The sequence below is a fragment of the Gallus gallus genome, chromosome 4 (genome assembly GCF_016699485.2).
Source record: "Gallus gallus isolate bGalGal1 chromosome 4, bGalGal1.mat.broiler.GRCg7b, whole genome shotgun sequence".
Taxonomy (NCBI): Eukaryota; Metazoa; Chordata; class Aves; order Galliformes; family Phasianidae; genus Gallus; species Gallus gallus.
The window spans coordinates 69810865-69832059 of NC_052535.1; the positions used below are offsets into that span (position 1 = coordinate 69810865).

At 34.8% G+C, this 21195-nt stretch overlaps 1 protein-coding gene and 1 long non-coding RNA gene across 5 annotated transcripts in view; one reads left to right on the forward strand and one right to left on the reverse strand.

Moving 5' to 3' along the window:
- ARAP2 (ArfGAP with RhoGAP domain, ankyrin repeat and PH domain 2) overlaps positions 1 to 20824 on the forward strand; it is a 134006-nt gene extending 113182 nt beyond the window's left edge. For 3 of the 4 annotated variants that reach the window (XM_046940684.1, XM_046940685.1, XM_426346.8), the window contains 6 exons: positions 1333 to 1472; positions 5108 to 5190; positions 6541 to 6576; positions 7066 to 7129; positions 12667 to 12798; positions 18491 to 20824. In XM_046940684.1, the coding sequence (XP_046796640.1) occupies positions 1333 to 1472; positions 5108 to 5190; positions 6541 to 6576; positions 7066 to 7129; positions 12667 to 12798; positions 18491 to 18844 (809 nt within the window). In that variant the 3' untranslated portion in view covers positions 18845 to 20824. The remainder of the gene's footprint in view (positions 1 to 1332; positions 1473 to 5107; positions 5191 to 6540; positions 6577 to 7065; positions 7130 to 12666; positions 12799 to 18490) is intronic. The other variant, XM_004936122.5, reaches the window with a different exon arrangement.
- Positions 1 to 21195, reverse strand: part of LOC107053280 — a 59150-nt gene that overhangs the window by 30900 nt on the left and 7055 nt on the right. The gene's annotated exons all lie outside the window — the stretch shown is intronic.

The window sequence follows — 21195 nt, forward strand, 5'->3', positions numbered from 1 at the left end:
AAATTATCTGCATGTTCTTCAAAGGAAGGACGAAGTATATAAATCAGTTAAAAACAGAAGTATGTGATGTATTTGTCTTGGACTTTACTTTTTATGACCATTAGTGATATTTCATGCAATTTCTGAATTCTGCCATGTCTTACATCCTTTGTGTATGTCGTGTTTTACTTGAAAATATTGATAGCCCACTTAAGGGAATGGATCAAGATGGGAAAAACAGATAATTGTTATACACTACAGCCAGAATGGCTTCTTAAGCATTGTTATTTGTGTAGTTTGCTGTGTAATACTGTTCTTCACATTGGAAAAAATATCTGTGGTAATAGGTTTAACCTACAGAAAAGTTAGTCATTTCTGTATTTTTCTTCTTCCTGACCAAATGAAAATGCATTTTGTTTTTTTCATGGTTGATTTATTTAAAACATTTCATTCTTATTTTTGAGATTATAGTGTGTAGTATTTCATGATAATGGCTATTTTCATATCTGTTTATTAAATCCCAAATGGAACAAGCTAATTGAATTAGGATGCTGTTCACCATATACTACGTATTCTTTCTACATCACAGTTTTGTTTACTAACTTGAAAGGAGTGTGCTGTAAAAACTGGTATCATGAGATTTCTAAGCAAATTTATTCAATAATTCCTAAATGAATGAATGATTTATGTACATTTAGAAAAAGAAAATGAGAATTGATGGCCAACATAAATAGCAAGATTGTAATGTTTTGGGTGAAAGTAATTTTTTACCATTAGTATACATCCCTCTTCAAGATCAAATGTTGTCAGGAATGAAGAAGAGTTTATCTCCTGCTGGCTGCTCTCTCTTCATGTGGACAGTATATTTCCAGCATGTAAATGTGTGTATACATATATATAGGGAAGAACTGGAAAAAGAGAGGCACCTTGAAGTGGTACTGGAGTAGTTTATATGTATTAGTAATGAACTTCAGTAGTTCTTACTTTAGTAAAAGTTTTTTTTTTTACAAAGTTTATATATTTATGAAGCTGACTAGTCTTTATTTTTAATATATACTTATACTAAATATGTGTTTGTGTTTTTTGTATACATAACTGCACATTCTTTTCTGAGAAGATTCTTTTAACTTATTTGGTGAATGCTTTCTGTGTTATCTCAGGAGTAAACATAGAATACATTTTCCCCCCAGTAACTAAAATCATCATGGTGTTAATATTTGAGTGCCATTATTACTAAAATAAGTCAAAATGTAATTTTTGACTTTTGATAAACATTAAGAGCACTTAAAAATAAAGAAGTAGTTTCCAATGTTATAATGGATTCTAATAAAGAGCATTTTACTTTCTTGATAGAGAGAAATGTGAAAGGTAGTGTGAAAGCTGGATATCTAAAGTACAAAGAAGAACCTTCAAAACTACTGTCTGGAAACAAGTTTCAAGAGCGTTATTTTGTATTACGAGAAGGAAATTTGCTTCTTTACAAGGATATGAAGGTACAGTTAATTCATCACTAGTTTAATCATAAGTGCTTCCTTAAACTTTCTTTTTCAGGTAGAAATGAGAAGACACATAGATGAATGTTTCTGATACTAAATGGCAATTTTTAGTGAAGTACGGAATTTTAAGGTCCTTATTTCAGAGGCTTTAGTAAAAAGAGCTTGCATCACTTGTTGATTTAGCCATTTTGATTACACTATATTGCTAGCTGTAAATATATTTATGAATGCTTACATTTCCTTGTGCTGCAAGTAAAATGAAAACCTTCTGTAGATAGTGGTGTTAGAAGTAATATGAAGTTGGAGTTGCATGCTGGTTTTTTCCCAGTATCTCACACAAAGCTTTTAGAAATCAGAAGCAGCAGGGTTCTTTTACTTACAAATGTCATGAGTGAAGAAATTATAGGAAGCAATGTCACTCCGTACGCCAACAAACTCTTTCATTTCTTCCAGATAACATTGACTTTCCTCTTATTTACTGAAAAGTTAAGCATGAACTTTTTATACTGATGTATTCTCGGCCCTGCAAAACTGGTCATGGTAGTAAGACAGAATCCCAAAGAAGCAAATTTAGGTATACTTAATAGCAAAAAACGTTCAGTTTTATGTATTTAAAGAGATTTTTCTTTAAAGAGTGGCTTTGGGTATGTAGAAATTTTATTAAACTATAGGACTAAATAACATACAATTTGAACTATGATTTTGCATTAGTTTTGATAATTTCTGGTATAAAAAAAAAGGGTTTTTTTTGTAAGTTTAAAGAGCATTTATTTTTGATTGCTAGTTTTGCCCAACCAGGAAACATATGTGCCTTGCTCACCTTCATACAGTATAATGAGAGTTTTGTTGTAAGCTTACACATTCATTGTTAAACTAGTGCAAAAAATAAATAAATAAATTAAAAAGTGTAGTCTTGTGAGACTGTGGATATCAGTTAAAATGACCCCAGAAGTCAAGCATAGTGTATTGTAATTTATTGCTAACGCTCAAATTGGCACACATGTGCGAGTATATCAATAAGCCCATCAAAACTTAATTAGCAGCTTGGAAAAAGTTTGAGACAGTACAGTTATTGTACTACTTTACAATCTGCTTTTTGAGCCATTCTGATTCATAAAGCATTAAGTTCCTAAATTGAGGTGGAAATTTTGCTGGCGTTACTTTTAAATAGCTTTATTTAAAAAAAAAAAAAAGAAAAAAAAAAAAAAGAAAGAGATACTACACTGAAAAAATAACCTTTTTCAGTTTTTTTTTTTTTGAGAGATGTTCATCCACCATCCAATAGTCTTGGTTAAATTTTATGTTGTAGTCAGAAATGAATAGTAGAAAGAGATGACACTACAGATGGAAAAATGGTATTTAATAAGATTGCATGTACTAAGTAATTTATGAATTCTCATTAAAAGCAAATTAAGATTATATATGCAGGTAGAGATGCATTCTGTTAAGTGTTTCTTTTGTTCAGCAATTATCAAAAAAGTGAAGTTTCTATGATACTGTTTGTTAATTTGATTTCAAAGGAACCTCAAGAGATCTGTGGTTCAACTTGTTATTTTCATGTCAGGGCCAGAAATGAGGTCAGAAAAGGTTGCTCAGGGACTGATCCAGTTGAGTCTTGAAATCTCCCAAGGACAGAGATAGCACACCCTCTTTGGACAGCCTGTTCCTATACCTGACTCTCCTCATGCAAAAGAAGTTTCTCTTCAAATTCAGTCTGAACCTCTCTAGTTTCAAATTGACTTTCATTTTCCCACCATACACCACTGTGAAGAGCCTCCTCTGTAACTTGCCCAGACCTACTTGTGGGTTTTTGAAGCTATCTCTTCTCCCAGCTGAACAAACCAATCTCTGTAAATCTCTCATCACAGATCAAGCGCTTCAGCCCCCAGATAGTTTTGTGGCCATCTGCTGAAGTTACTCAAGAATATTGACTCTTTCCTTTAACTGGGGGGACACAAAAGTGGATGCAGGACTACAACTCCTAAAGGGAGCTACTCTAGTGTCACTGCAAGGTGTTCTTCCTTCTCAAGTACAGGATTTGATGTTTATCTTCGTTGAATTTCCTAGGGTATGTTGGCCCATTTCTTCAGCCTCTGCAAATTCCTCACGTTCCCATGTGTATTGACTAGTCATATAGGTTGCAGTGCAAGCTTGATGATTGACTCCTCCATGTGATTGCTGAAGATGTTATAAAGGACAGAACAGACTACTGCAATATTCCTCTTGTCACAAGCCTGCAGTTAGAGTATGTCTGATTAACCATTAACCTCAGAGTGTGTTCATGCAACTGGCATTTTACTGATAGTGGTGTTGCATCCATTGAGACCTTACTATCCCAACTTGAATAGAAGATTATTTTGGGAGACAAGTGTCAGAAGCATTGATAAAGCTGAGGTAAATTTATATCCACTGCTCTCCCCTCATGTACAAATCCAGTCATCTTATTGTAGAAATCAATCAGCTTGGTTGTGCTGACTGTTCTCAGCAGCTCTGTCAATTTTGTGTGGTCAGAAATGTACTCTAAGAAGTTTGCTCCAGGATTTCCCCAGGGAGCACAATGACACTGGGAGACAGCTAATTCGCCAAGTCATCTTTGCAGCTGTTACTAGCATGTCTGAACTCCAAATCAGCCTTGGCTGTCCAACCACTGTACCTACGTTTCCTAAGCAGCATTTCTGTATTTCTTGCTTCATGACCTTTCCCTTCTTCCACTTCCTGTATGCTGCCGCCTTCTGCACTGGAGCTTCACCACAACTACCTGGGCTACTCACCTGACAGTTCTAGGTGTTTTCCTGAGTATTGAGATGAATCACTGATTTTGGCAAATGCTGTCCTTAAATATATTTCCTGAGCTTCTTTACCCCTCAAAGCTGCCTCCTCCCACGGTCAGAACTCTTGGTTTCTTGAATAAGCAAAAATTTGCTGCTCTTGGTTTGTTGTCTGCTAACTTTTCAATGTTATTCTTCTCAGAATCTTACGTACCAGTATTTTGTGGTCTTTATAGTCAGTACTACCATCTGTGAGTAGCAGATCCAGATTGGCATCACCCATTGTTGGCCCGTCCAATACCAGTATCAAGAAACCCTCTAGAAATCTGCTGGACTGCTTGTGTCCTGCTGTATTTCACTTCCATGAGACAACTTAATAGAAAAGCCCTGTCCTCCCTTACACTGTAAAAGTTGGGATCTATTGTCCGGTGATTTTCCTCAGTTGTTTAAAGATGGTTTGATTTTTACTTTTTCATCTTGATTATGTGGTCTGGAGTAAATACCATGATAGTTGACATCCCTTGGAAGAGCTTCATTATCACAGAAGGCAGCCTTCCCTTCATCTTCCCTGACTGTATCTCCTGAAGTGTTTGCATCCATTCTTTGTAGCCCTCCAGTCTTGTGACTTTTACCACCATGTCTCTATTATTTCAATTATGTTATAGTTTTATGACTTTGTGTTGAGCTCAAGTTCTAATTAATCTTTTGCCAGTAGTAGTGACTGGCACCCTCTGTTAAAGGGAGAGAAAGTGAGGAAAAAAGCATAACGATCTATTAGAGAAGCGTGATTCAGTCCATGAGAGTTGTTTGGTGTTTTCTCCTTTTGTATGTTCCAGATACAATAATTAAAATCTTTATTTGCAGGCTAGCAAACCTGAAAAAGTGTTGCCTGTCAATTCACTGAAGCTTTATCTTGGAGTGAAAAAGAAAATGAAACCGCCAACAAAGTAAGAATAAAAAAGAAAAGAAGCTAAATACCATGTAGCAAGGTACTGTAGTGCCTTAGTGAAAAGGGAGCATAAAACATTGTGGAACTGGAGAAAGTCGAGAAACCAATTGAAGTATGCTGTATTAAATTACCCTCCATAATATTATTTGTTCTGATGTTATCTCTGTTCTAGTGTTCCATGTTAACTCTTCTGTGCTAGGAAATTACTTTATTGATTGGCTTTTCTTAATCTTAAGTGTATTATCTCTTGTGGATGTGTTTGCTGCCAGCTCACTTAATTTTGGAGTATGTGCCCTGCATTTGATTGGTGGACACATTCTTTGCATCGAGAAGAAGGGAAAAAAAGAAAAAAGCAATTAGTTATGGCCTTTAGTGACAATCCCTGTTGTTCAGCAGAGGATTTCATTTTTCAGGACCCCTGTTATTTTTGATATTTCTCCTTCTAGATGAATACTACTGTGCTCTTTACAAATATCAGTGACTATGTCTCTGGAAAAGTGGAGTGAAAAATGACACCTGTTTTTCTCAGATGTTTCTAGTACTTCCGTCTTTAAAGCCTTGAAACACTGAGACAATAAGACTCTGTACCAAGGGGATTCTAAGCAAACTGTAGCCTTCAAGCAGATTTGTCTGAACTTTTTCTTTACAGTTGGCATATCAGAATGCCCTCCAAAAAGATCTGTAAATTTCCAAGTGTAGTTATCTTGAAGAAAAAGTTGATGGGGTTGGGTTTTCTGGGGTTTTTCATATTTGTTTTTTTTTTTTTTTTTAACAGGACAGCATGGGGGGTGTTCTTGGGCTTTCTTTTGTTTTGTATTTTTTTCTGTTTAATGCCAAATAAGTAGTTGAGTAGTCCAAAATAAGAAGGCAAAGGCTATATAAATGTGTCTTTGCAGGTAGTTTATTTCCTTGAGGCTTATTTTCAGTCTAACTCTGTTCAAACTCAGACTTCACAGAGTTTCTTCTAGAGCCCTAGGAGTATCTGTTGTTTTTTTTTCCACATCAGAGACTTCATTGTGATTTCTTTATTGGACACTAACTTAGTAGTTGTTTTGCTTTCAACCGTTTTCAGAAAGTACAGCTGCCAAAATGAGGCAGGCAGTCAGCCATGATCTCCAGGACTGGGCTATAAACCTTTGTCCGGAAGAGGATGCTTATAACCTGTGAGTCAGCTGGGCGAAAATGAGTGAAATAAACTATCAAACCCTCAGTAGATTTGCAATACACATTGAAACTTACTAAAAAATAAATAGATAAAAAACACTACATAATTCATTGGCTACAGCTTCAGGAAAATGCTCTTGTTTTGAGTTTCTGGAACTAATTTTGATTTTATTTTTTTTTTCAGTTGGGGGATTGTAGCGATTTCTGAAAAGCACCAGTGGTATGTAAGCATGAAATGCACATAATTATTTTAAATTCAATGTTAAATGTTTTTTGAAATGTTCTTGAAATAACAATGTTTTAAAACTAGTAAGTATTATTTTGCTTAAATGACAACTTCTTGTTACATTTTTCCTAATTAAATAAACAATTGCAGTTGATATATTTTGGTAATCTTAAGGAAGTAGGTGTCTGTCTCCTCTCTGGCAATAAATCAGCAAACAATTTAAAAAATTTCCATTCAGAATTCATGAAATCTATACACATGCTTTAAATTAAGCAGATGCAATGTCTTCAAATAGGGTTAAGTGATAACCTGAGATAATGGTAATTCCCTATCTTTTTATGAAAGTCTTAAAAAATTAATATTCGCAACATTCATAAAGGTATGTAAACGCTATTTGAACTTGTCTAGAAATTTAGTCTTTAGTATCTTGCATACATTGCATTACGTTTTTTAATTTTTTTCCTTGTTAACTCTGTGTTCTAGGCATATATGTTGTGATGGTCAGGAAGCACAGATAGACTGGATGATCAGCATTTTTACTGCAAAGGTACTAATCTGATCAAATGGAAGAAATGTCCATTTTAATGCTGTTATGAAAATCCCATTAAACTGACATATGTATTAGTTATAGATACAAAATGGATAAACCTTCAATACCATTAAGGCGTCTGGAGTACTCAGTGTATTAATGCTGCAAAAAGATGGTCTTAGTCTTTGAAGAGTACTGTTCACAATTGCATTTTCATATGAAAGCTGAGAGCTTTGAGGCTTAGGGAGAAGAACATTGGTATATTCTGAGATCTTATTTTCCTCCTGTGTACTAGGGAAGCTGCTTAAAGAAAAACAACTCATTTCCTTTGCAGCAACAAACCTCTTTTGTGTGAAATTCTAGCTGATGACACAAAGGTTATGTTTGTCCCACAGAGCCTGAGCGCTCTTTCTGTGGATGCTGCATGCAAGGCAGTCATGAAAAAAAGATATCTTGTTTAAACACAATGGTGGGAGCTAGCCTTGTTGGAGAGCTGAGCCAACACAGGTGTATTTTTCCTGGTATCCAAGTTAGCTAAGTTGTACTGGCACTTAATTGTGTTATCTAAAATTAAGTAATCTGCTTGTTACTAGCTTGTGAGTAAGGAGGTTGGAATCTTGAGTGCCATGTAAAACACCTTTGCCAGTGGAGTTTAGTATTCAGATGGTAAGAAGTGAGGGATGAGAAGATGGGAAGAATGCAGTCTGACATGAGACTGGAACAGATTTGAAGTTCTTAAAGGGATTTTGTACTTGGGACTGACTTTCTTGTCTTACTCATGATGTTCAAGGAACTTTGAGGGATATCACAGTGAATAAACAGTAATAGATTTATGATAACCTGTGAACTTTACATATTACGTTAAGTGGGCTAGAAACTGCTGTTGCAATGCATACTTTGTAAAGGCTTTCCAAAACATTATCTGTATCTCTGACCTTCATAGGTGGTAGAGCTAGAAATATAATGTATGCCTTCTAAGTAAAACTTCTAAATTTTTGTCTTATCCATCTCCCTTAACTGAAGTAGCTATTGTAGTTTCTATGGAAACAGCCACCAACCCTGGCATACATCTCACGGGCATAACATGAGCGGTGTCACAACAAATAGGCTCAGAGGTTATTGATATAGACTACTTAGAAATAACTCACACAAGCTTCGTAACTCTGTTGAAACCCTTCTGACATGAAATCACAAGGAAGGCAATCAATTATGATTCCGATCAGGTAGTGTGGTATGCAGAATGTTACTCTGACAGTATAGATAAAAAACAGACAAGGACATCAGTGTTTAAGAGATGCCTTCTAACATAACAAATTCACATGCATTTTATAAAAAAATTATGAATTAGTACTCTTTTATGTTGTTGTTGTTACTATTAATAATACTCTTATTTTGAATGCTTCATTCTCCCGAGGCCAAAAAATTGATGATACTAATGAGTTACCTTGAGATTTTTTTTTCTTTACTTTTTAAAACCAATGTTCTGGACAACAATAAAAGTTGACAATCTTTTTATCTTTTCAAAGCGAAACTAGTTTTCATAGATAGTTTTACATAGAATTTTTTTTTTGTATCACGCAGCATTAAATCATTTTTGTCACATTATGCCCTTTCTAAACAAGAAAAATTTAAATGTCAACTGACGTTGTTATTTCTGGTTAAAATTGTAAAGTGGATTCCATCTTTAGAGAAGATAACATTCTTCTACCTTACACTATCACAGTATTTGGAAAACTTTATATTAGAAAGACTTCAGGCAGCATGTTTTATTTGTGTCAAGTAGAATAGCTGAATTTGGATTACAAATTGAAAAATAGTGTATAGAAGATTTTGGAGTACTAAGACATTTGCATTAACTGATCTGGTGCAATTAGGAGGGAGAGAAATCTCTTAATGTGCTCCTAGGTGCTCAAGTAGACCAAAACTTAGTTACTGTTGGTAATATCGTATTGCTATCAGGAAAAGGAAGAGAAAAAATTATTTCCTAATTCCTGAAGTATAAACAGCATAGAGAGTCTAAACAGGAAAGTTAGAATCATAAAATCATAAAGGTTGTAAAAGAACACTAAGGCCATCTACTCTAACCACCAAAACATCACCACCTTTCCCACTGAACCAAGTCTCTCAGTGCTACATCTACCCTTTTCTTGGAAACCTCCAGGGATAGTGACTCCACCACCTCCTCGGGCAGCCTATTCCAATGCCTTACAACTCCTTCTGAGATGTTCTTCCAGCCTGAACCATGCAGTTTAAAGCCACTACTTCTATCCTATCGCTAGTTACCTGGGAGAAGAAACTGGCCTCCCCCTTGCCACGACCTCCTTTCAAGTAGTTGTAGAGAGCAATAAGGTTTTCCCCTGAGCATCCTCTTCTCAAGACTAAACAACCCCAGTTCCCTTAGCCACTCCTCATAAGACTTGTGTTCAAGACCCTTCCCCAGCTTCGCTGCTTTTCTTTAGATAAGCAAGTTGCAAGAGTTGTACGAGAGTACTTTTACTACAGAAAGTCAGTTTATCCCAGAGTTTATTCACCTTGTACTTAAATGGTTAAATACTGAAAGGGTTTGGAGGAGATCAGTTGTTTCAGTTGTTGCTTGTAGTCCTATGCAAAGTCAGTCTGAAACGTATGGCTTAAACTTCATTCTTTTAATTCTACAGTAGTTTTGTACAAGACTACTAACACATATAACGTACAGTTGGAAAGAATTAATTGATATGAAAATGGATGCAATTGTTTACTTCCAATTCCATTGCTTTTGTTTGACTGCAGAGAGGCATACTGTGTTATGATAAAGTACAGTTGGGTGGATAGGTCAAAACTATGAATAAATAGATTCATTACGTAGCCTAATCCATTGTTAGTATTTCTGTTATATTTTGCAGAGTTCTATTTTAAGAAATGATACAGACACAAAAGAGAAATAGAGGTACATCCTTAAGGACTTGTGTTCCTTAGGCTTGCTGAAAATTAATGGAGGCAATTTCCTTCAGATGCTCACTTAAAAGCTTCTCAGCCACTTTTGGAATCCCTTCTGTTTTTTATGTCTTAGAAATATAGAATCATTTGTGTTGGAAGGGACCTTTAAAGATCATGAAGTCCAATTCCCCTGAAATGAACAAGCATACCTGCAGCTAGATCAGGTTGCTCAGAGCCCTATCCAGCCTGAGCATGACTGTCTCCAAAGATGGTGGCATCCACCACCTCTCTGGGCAACTGGTTTCAGTGCTTCGCTACCCTTATTGTGGTAACAATAAATAGTTTTTGGTTGACAATGATCTTTTCTTTCAAATAAAATGTTATTGATGTTTTATTGGAAGAAAAATGAATGTTCTTAATGTTCACAAGGGAGAGCTCTTACAACAAAAGAGTCTTTTGTATCACCCAGGCCAACACGGAGTGTACACTTGCACTCTTATATGCAAATACTTCTCTATATTGAGTTCTGGTTGCTGTATTGCATGGGCGTCCAACCTTTTGGCTAGCCTGGGCTGCAGTGAAGATGAATTGTTTTGGGCTGCACATGTGTAGATTGCTCTGAACATAATGCCTCCTATTTATTTCCATGGAAACTATGAGAGGTATAATAAGTACAGTAACACTGTTTGATAGAGCAAATTCTCAGTTACAAGATACTAGCTAACCACCATTAGCTATGCATCTTTGTCTGCTACGAACAGGAGACTGCATACTGCACTCATACAAACTTGCACCAGTGGAGGTAACTCACTGTTGCTGTTGTCACTAAAAGCACACCACCTACTGCATCACGGTACTCACATCCACTGTTCGGTCTCCATAAAGGTTATACAAATGTCAGTGAAAGTCAATGAGTGAAATGTTTTCCTTATGGAAGAATTCAGTTACACACATTTACTTCCTACGCACTTCCATGTCAGGTATAATTCTGTCAGACTGCACCTCTTTTGCTGTCTGTTGCATGGCAGCAAAATGGAATGGAATATTGGTGGGAAGGTTCAATCTCTACTGCCATACCACCAACATCCGCCACTGATGTGGATGAATAAAGTAAAATGGGAGGCATTACTTTTGGAGCTGCACTGATAAAATACGTAATATAGCTAATTTATACAAGTACCAAAACATTTTAATTTTTAGTATTACTTATTAAAACATAAAAAAGGAAAGCAACAAAGCCATGAAACTTGTGGGATATTTGACATGCATTAGGCTTGTTTGATTTCAGTGGTTTCAATTCTTAGTGAGTTCTCAAGGTAATAGAGATTTTTGATGAAATTTTATTTTTCCTTTGCTTCATCTTTGAAAACAACTGTTCACAAATGTACATAATACCAAAGAGTGATAACATGAATAAGACATGATTGTGAAGCAAGGGAAATTTTTCTCTGCTAACATTGGGCTTATAAAATCCAATAGAGAGATGTGGTCACTTTTTTTAGTTGAATGTCTGATTGCAGCTGTACATGGCATTAGAAAATTTGCAGGTAACATATTTGTGTTGACTGAAAATAGAGTTGCAAATATACCAAAAATTGACTTTTTTTTTTTAGGCAATATTGAAACCTGTTCTCAAATTCCTTTATCACAATAGAAAGAACAGCTACCTATTTTTTTTTTTACTTCTCAAAGGCCAGTGTTTAGCCAGTGAATCAAAACATAAATTTACTTGCCATAACTTCAGCTGACATTGCACTGTGGCCCATGTCTTGTTTTCAGCCCAGATATGTTTCGTAGTACACTGAAGTTTGCTTCAAGCTGAGTGATGGTTGCATACCTGGGGCCTGGCCAGCCTGCTTAACAGGGCAGAGCTGTTGCCATGATGGGTGGGCTGCACTTCAAGCTGTGCTGGGCCACATGTGGGACATGGGTTGGACGTGCCTGCTATATTGCTTGTCTTTTTATTGGATTTAATTTGAAGTATTCAGGTAATGATTTTTTTCTCCCTTTTTCCAGTTATGTTTTTCACTGGAATAAAGTTGCATACTTTGGGGTTCTCCCCAGAACCAACCGGTTTCAATAGAGCAAGAAAAGACCAAAAGCCAAAGTTATTTAAGTGTAGGTTGTGTTTTTTGGGGGCATTCAGACTGTCAGACCATTTCTTTCTGGATAAACACATGCTGTTATTGTAGAATAAGCAATATTTTTCTCCTAAGTTATTAATATAAATTTTTAAACATGTTTGCAAATTGGGATAGATTTATTTCAGAAACTTGTATTAGCTCTTCTGAAAGCATGCTTTTGTGGAATTTGAAAGTTTTTGAGCAAATATATGGGTTTGTCTTGCATGAGGATGTTTTCTATTACTAGTAGATAATTGTATTGATACGCAGTGTGGAGAGAAGATCAAAATGCATGAAAATTGCATAGAGACGTTTTGATTCTGTTCACCCAGTATTGTGCAGCATTTATGAACTATTAATGTAATTTTAAGCACCATACTGAGTTCCCCCTTCTCCAAGAGAAAAATGTGGTGTCGTGTAGTAGATAGCTTTTGCCAAGACAATTTTACATAGAAAAGAATGATGTGTCTTTATGAATTTGCACTCCAAAAATAAGGAATTTTTTTTGTTCTTCAGCATGCCAATATATGGCCGCCTGCTGGAAAAGCAAGAAAACAGTCTATAACTAAAAGTCCAAAGATTGGAGGTTTACAACTAATTCCCATTCAACAAGAGAAGAACACTTGTAAAATCAGAGGAAGTACAGAAGTAAGTAGGGTTTAAACTTGGTGTGAAAGTTCTAATGGCAATGCTGTACTTCTAAATAGTCCAGTAATAATGACCTCTTTAGAGCTGGATAAATGGAAAATGTAGGCGCTCTTACTGTCAAAATCCTTTTCATTGTGTGGCCATTAAAGGATTACTTAGGACAATTTAATATAAAAACAAAACAAAACTACCCTATTGTGACCTAATCTTGTGTCAGCAATTTGGCTGTTCAATAAATCAATAACGGATTTTATTTGTTTATTTGTTGAGCAAGGTTTGCTCATTAGAGGTAAATAGGACTACTGCACATTATTACAGTTTTATTTCAATAAGGTCTTTGAAAACTTTCGAGCATATGTGTTCTTTCATAACTTTTCTGCTCTCCACAGTATCTGTTTGGGATTAGTTACATACTCGGTGACTGTAATGGGAAAGCTCAGCTGGAAGTATCTACAAGGTTTTTTTTAAGTTGTAATATTTTTAGTCTCAAAGAACAAGGTCAGGGTTTAATTACAGCTGTTTATGGAGACTGACTTCAGTGTCTCTACAATATATGCACTAATGTTATGTCTCAACCTTATCATACAAGCTTAAGATGAATTTCCAGCATCCACATAGAGATACTCATGCTTCTGGGAGGACTTTTTTGCCTTACTTTCAGCTGAAAAGATGAAGTGGTATTGGAGGCACTGATTTGCTGGGGAAAATAGTGGTAAATAATCTGAAAGTTGAAGAGAAGACATGCAGGAAAACAGTTTGGATCTTTGACTGTATGTGGTATTTCTCGCATGTCTAAGAAGATTTTGAAAGAAGAAGGGTAATATGGAATATGTTATTGCCCTTTAGAGACTGTTTCAGGCAGAAATCATTGGAGTTGACTCAGTTCAAAACAAACCAAAAGGAGAAGTAAAAGTGGTGTTTTATTGCAAGCACCTCCATTTTTTTTTTGTCTCCTTTTGTATGCTTTTTTAAAATGCATTTCTGTTCTTTCTTACCAAGCATTATTATACAGTGTGAATGCAGGTATCATTTTTCTATTTTGCTGAAGTTGTCCTTTGATTTTTAGCTTTTCTCAGAAAATGCTTTTTGAAACTCTTTGATAAGTTCCTTTTAATATTTGCATTTTTAAGCAATTTGTAATGAAAGGAAAATACAAGTCTTGTCATTCAATGAACTCTATAACCCTTAGGAATGTTTTTAACTCTTCTATTCTTGATTCTGGATGTATGAGGGCTGCTCTAAAAGTAATGCCTTCTATTTTATTATGTTGGCCCACAACATCAGAAGAAGATGTTTGTGGTATGACAGTAAAGACTGAACCTTCCCACCAATATTCTGTTACATTTTGTTGCCATGTGACAGATGGCAGCAGAGAGGCAGTGTGACAGAATTGATGTCTGACATGGAAGTGCTTATGGTAAGTCATTGAGTTCCTCCATGTGGAAAAAGTTGCACCCACTGACATTCATCAATGCTTGCTGAACGAAAGTGAACAAAGGAGGTGAACACTGAGGTTGTGGGTGATGCATTTCAGTGGTGGTGATAGTGACAGTGGGTCACCTCCTCTGGTGCAGATTCAAGTGCGGCATGCAGGCTCTTGTTCGCTTGTTGGTGAAAGTGCTAATGGTGGTTACTATGTTAAAAAATAGTATTTTGTTGCTGAGAATTTTATCTGCTAAGTAGTATTATTGTGCTCTTAGTATCTCTTGTAGTTTCCACAGAAATAAATAGGAGGCATTACTTTCGCAGCGAGCTGTGCACAATACAGATTTGTGATCTGTTCTTTGAGACGACTACAGATTCCAACCTTCTTGGATGAAAGTTTTCTTGGATATTGAGCTTCAGTATTTTAAATCCTTAATACCTTACAATAACAGTCTGTTTTTTTGTTGTTGTTGTTGATGTGCTTTGTTAGCAAAGACTGCCATATTTTGTACACTGCAACTCAGAAAACATTTCTCTTTGATCTTGAAAATACAAGATCTCAGTCTTCATTATTGTGACTAGATCTTGTCAAGTTTTATACAGATGGTTTTTGTATATTAGAAGACAGGTAACACCAAGTTAGATCATGGAAAATAAAAATTTAACACTTTTTTTTTTTTACATGGAATGTCAAAATCAGAATGAACAGTAAAAGACTGGTAGAAAATGAGTATTTCATATGAGTAATTCTAGAGAAATACAGCACAGCAGTGTAGTTTGTGAACTGACATATATCCATTTGTTGACCACAACTACATTATTCCCAGAGATTTGTAGTGCTTCTCCAATAAACAAAAATACCCTATTTTAAAGTGTTAGAGACTTAGGACAAAATAAAGCATTTTCGGAAAGGCACTGGTTTATGAAAAATGGAGGTGTGCTTTACAGAACAATGTGAAATCTTACAGTAGCAATGTGATCTAATTTGTCTTATAGGCAGGAAAAGAGACTGAAAGTTCTCCAGACGGTTAAAAAAGAATCATTTTGTGCTCTAAAGATGGGTGGGGAAAAAAAAAGTGAATTATCCAAAAGCAACAAGATTAAAGTGTACATTCTGGTGAAAAAACAAACAAACAAACAAAAAAAACGCTATATAATGTATTTTTTTCCTCCATTGATATTTATTGAAAGCAATTTTACTGTATGCTAACAACATAAAAATATAATACCGAACATTCTGAAAACACTTCTATAACTAAAAATTCTCCTAATAACAATTAGAATCAGAAAATTTCTACTTTTTCTTTCTTATAGCATTTGTTGCATATATGGAAAACAGTGCATTTAAAACATACGTATTTCTCTTATAGAATCATTTAACTGAAATAGAAGTAACAACTGTTATTTAACATCTGCAGTAAGCTTTGTTTTAAAATTCTTGAAGACTGAGATATGAACAACAACTTTGTTTTTGACTTAGAATGTTATACCTGTGTAACGTTTTGAAAGGAACAAGATTTCTCAGGGGTAATTTACGTGAATAGAATTGCTCTGTATCTTGCTGATGATGTTCAGAAAATGGGAAATGTAGATAGATATACATATTATTATGTTTATAATAATTTTCACATTATTTGATTCAGCATTTGAAGTTTAGAGGTAAAACTTCTAACTGGAAATAGGTTTTTACATTATTCCATACTCTTCTCCCAATAATTCCTACAGAAGTGTAATTTTTAACGTGATTAACAGTGGGCAATGGTTCTAACTACTGAGAAATGATATTATTAAGAGTGGAATGACAGAATTAGACATCATCAATTTAATAATTCCACAGCACATAAATTTGGGAATTAGGATTCTTGTATATATGGTACTTCAAAAGAACCAAATACTGAGTCTGCATTAATAATTAATACCTGCCAATATACATGACTATTTCAGAAAAATGGCATCTTTTAATTTTGAGAGCTGTATAGCTGTGTTTGATCTGCTCATACTTATGTTGTACAAAGCTATTTTGGGAAATGGGGGGGGGGGGGGCAATTTCTGCTATACCCAGGACAATTTATTATAATTTCAGAAGTATAGTCAATATTCTTCTCAGAAGAAGCAAAATTGTAATATGATGTAAAAAATCTTTAAACAGAAGATTGTTGATCCTGATTTATACTTTATATCTTAGTTTATTGAATAGCAATAGATGGCCTGGATTGTGTTACTGTTTTCTGAAAGGTAGTGTGTAACAACTGGTATTTCACACATTCTGTATTTCAAATATGATGTGCCCTATAGCATGCACTTAAGGTAACTTGTAGCGCTATGAACTCATGTGCATCATTGTTCTCGGATATATATATACATATATATTTTTACATGGCTAGGCCACCAATGTCTTGTTATTAGTGGATAATTTTCTTTGGGAATGCAACTAAAAATACTATCCTCCATAATGCTAAAAGTGGTATGAAAAAAACAACCCACACTTTTACCTGCTTTTTTTAGAAACTGTTTTATATCATCCAAGTATTTGTTTCGTTTATTACTGAATAGATGATAGCTTCGATGCACAGATATACAATGAAGTCTATAGCTTACATCTCTATAACATAAGTATTTAATATTTACTATTTTCCTTCTTACACTTCACCTAATTTGCTGTATCAACACACAAATGTGACTTTAAAATGAATAGGGTAAATGGTAGAGGAATTTGTTGTCAGCAGAACGTTCCATTTGTGGAAAAGCCTTACAGCTGTAGAGGAAAATGAGGTCTTGAAATTCATTTTCTTTCATGTATGACATTTTTGCCTACTAAAAGACCCTCAAGGCTGAGAGGAACTTTTTTATTTCTCTTTGTCGTATAGCAGTCATTCTGGTTGCCTGGATTTTTTTTGAGTTGTTCACATTTCGTAGATGAGCAAACTGTCTTATGGAATCTTGGTACCTTATATATGTTAAAGCAGCCATGAAAAAATATTCAGTTCTAGAGGGAAGCTAAGTTTAGTTACATCTACATGAGTATCTGAGTTAGGATCAGGAGTGCACTTTAGAAGCAAATCTTGCTGTGTTGTTGTTCCCATTTACTGTATTTTGCTTTGAATTGCTTCAAACTTTCCTTTGAAGAATGGCTTTAAACTGTAAGAAGGTAAATGTAGGTTAGATGTTAGGAAGATATTCTTTACTCTGAGTAGTGAGGTGCTGCAATGGGATTGCCAAGAGAAGTTTAGGATGCCCCATCCCTGGGGACATCCAAGTTAGATGGGGCTCTCAGCAGCCTGATCCAGTGGGTGGCAACCCTACTCATGGCAGGAGGTTGGAAGTGGGTCATCTTTAAGGTTCTTTCCAACACAAGCCATTCTATGATTCTATTACTGTACAACTTTATGAATTGTAGAGTGATTCTGGAGCCTGTAAAATTGGACTGCTTTCAGACAAAATTGGAGCAGACATCCTGCAAGAGCATATTTAATGCACAAAGTAGACTTTCTGACAGTACAAGAAAGCTAAAGCTCATATGAAGCTTTGAAATAGTGTAAACATCAGGTTCAGAGCACTCTTACTGTAAAAGTGTGCTCCTAAAAGCCCACGATATTTGCAGATTTAGCCATGGCATGTAATTTCCCTCTCATTTCTGGCAACTTAAGAACTTGAATACAACCCACCAGTATAAAACACCTATATTGTCATCAGTTTGTTCTTTGAGTTACCAGTATGTTCCTTAAAATTGCTAGTCAAAATGAAAAAAATTAGTAATTTGCCAAGTACTACTCAACAGTTGTTGAAATATTTGTGTGTTTGTATGTTTATGTAATGTAAATGTTTATGCAAAACTGTATTTTGTGCACTCACTTATTTCAGGCATTACGTTATTAAAATTGCAACGTTTTCAGAAAGAGTTCTTGTGAGAAATTGTTAAGAGTATATGGATCTGCTGTGGTAGAGTGTAAAATCAAATTGTAAATACGTGAAAATACATGAAAATGAATGTCTTCAATTCATGGGCATGGGCATTTTAATGGAAGATTGATGTAATTTTTAGAAGTATCACTAGTTGAGGAAATATGCTCACCAAAAAATGCTTATAAATGACAATAGCAGAAATTGTGGAAATTTAGAATTATTAACTTTGCTATCTCAGCTCTTTAGTAAAATTGATTTTTCTTTAAAATGTTATGTGAAATCAAAGAGCAAAAATTGCAATATAAATATTATTGATTACAGTATTAATGTGAATGATCTTATTTATCTTTATTTGTTCACTCAGGATATACAGTTGAGACTGGGGAAACCAAAATGTGATGAGCATAATGAAGTTGACTTAGTCGAAGAAAGAAAAAACTTGAAAGAAAAAGCATCTATTGTGGCACAGTGTTTGGAACGCAAGGAGGAAAAAGTGCAAAATCATGCCAAAACACATCGGAGTTTTGTCTCTGTTGAGGACATGGGTGTGGGAATGGCTGACCTGCGCCAAAGATCACATAAGCCACCAAAAAAAGCCAAGAACAAAACAAACAAAACTACATTGGAATTAGATAACAAACTGCCATCAAATGTGATTCAGGAACTGAATACAGTGCTGCAGAAAAACAGAATACTTCATGACGAAACATCCAGCTGATGTCCTGAGCCTGAAGTTTAGAATATGTGTTTTTCAGGCAAAAGTTTGTGGTTTCTTTCACGTGTATAGTTTGTACAGTGCAGATAAAATTTGTTTATATACTGCTGTTGATTTTATAAGTGTGTATGCCATGGTATAATTTAAGATTGAACTGAGAGCTGATTTTGCAAGAGTTCTGAAATTTGGAAGTTTTGCTATGTGATACAGTGGCACGTGGGTTTTGTCTGCTATTTTGTTGTTGTAGTTGTTGCAGATTTTGTTAGATGTAAGAATTCTAAGCACTATTAAAAGCTCTTGCTCTGTTTATACTCTGTACCATCCTGTAAATACTGGAGGGAGATTTTAGAATTAAGAAAAGATGTACACTGAAATTTATGCTCTTAAGCTACAATATTTTATTTGTTTAACACTATAAAAATGAGTAACATCTGCTTAAAAGTGTTTTTTTTTGCATATAACTTTATTTTTTTTAATTTAAGAATGCAATGACTATCTTATTCCATAAATTTGTCCTCAGTGACATGAAATGAATTGAAATGGAGAAGGGTACAATAGATAAAACAATGCATTAGTTCAGTGAGTTTGCATCTCTAAACTGTGTCTATATGGTGTACATCTGACTATGATATTTTTGAGAATGATTTATGTTGTTACTGCATTTCATCCCATATAGAATCAATTTATCCTCTCTCCTCTTTCTGTAATTACAGGTGCCATAACATCAGTTACTTCTATTTTTGATTGCATTGAGGACCTTAATTGGAAAAATAATTTGTTTGAAGAAATTAGACAAATTATTCAATGTATCTGGTAAATCTGTTAGTAAATACAGCAGAAGTGAGATTAAAATCAAATGTTTTATAGTGCTTTTTATTTATTCTTCTGGCGCATAGCACTGAGAAAGCAAGTTTTGTCTTTCAGACTTTGCACTTACCACATCTAACCAGTTGTTAAATCTGAAACGGGTTTGTACATTTTAATTTTCCCAGTGCACTATTGACTGTTTTGCTACTTTTAATTTGTAATTGAGCTTCTTCTAATCATTGAGGCTCTGACTCAAGAAAACATATAAGCCAGAACTTAAATTGTATTGACTAAAGCCTGTGCTTAATGTTAATAAGCACGTTCCTAAATGCCAATCTGAATCAGAGCCTGCTGCTGTTGGGGTGATGTTACTTTGCTTTCTGTCTGAGGCTGGACCTGAATGTACTGTTTACAGTTGTATTTTTATTTGCCAATATTTTTCAGTATTGAGTTATGGTTTCTGTATTGTTTATTTTTTTATTGGGTTCTTAAAAATGACATTCACCTCACTGCTGAAAGCCTCATGCATCATTTAAGCCCTACACTAATGGAATAAATGGAGCAATAGAAGGATTTTGTGCACTGGAGTGAAGAAGTCTGTGAAGAGAATGCTTTGTTTATTTTTATTGGGTCTGAGGACTACAGAAACATTTGTTCTACTTCAAAAGCAGACTTCAGATAAAGTATCTGTAGGGTTGCTGTTAAAGGGCCCTAGAATCAAGAAGAAAAGATGTTTACTAAAATATATTTACATGTTTACTTTTCAATTACAGCTATACTGTCCTTAAAGCTGTTGAATCCTCAGTGGAAATGTTTCAGTGGCTACTATGAGTATGTCATTTTGTATGTGTATATGTACATACATTCCCACTATATATGTATATTTTTGCATAGAGTTAGGTGCATATTCGCAGAGGCATACTGAATGTTGACAGTGGTATGTTTCTTTGGGAAAGTAGATACTAAATTTGCAGTGGATTATTTCAAATAGCAAACAAAGTTTTTCACCGATTACCTGACATATCATTCTTGCACTACTCATTTCAGACTGATTTAAGACCTGCAAGAATAAATGTTCTGTTGCAATACCTTGATAGCTGCTGATTATTTATTGTTCTTCTGACATGTTGTAGAATGATAGCGTAATTTTCAGAGAATAAATGCTAATTATTTGAATAAGTACTGTTTCTTTAAAATAGATGATGGATTTATTTTCAAAAAAAGAAAATTTTTCTGTACCCACTGAATAGCCTAGTGAGTGTTTACTTTCAGATCTGCAAAATGAGATTAAATGAGGTACTGACTGTTCATTCTGTAGCAGTGGGAAGGCTAGAATTAAAGACTCAGTAAATCTCAGGTTTATCATTACTTTGACATTGTAAGTGTAAAGCCAATAGGTAAGCAAGTCGTGTTTTTAGTTTGAAAATCACCTACTATTTTGGATTTTTTTTTTTTTTAAGGCAGATATTTCCTGTATACTATTTTGGGTTTACAGTTCAAAAGAGCTTTTTAAGTTAGTTTTGTGCCTCAGCAGAGATCCCTTTAGT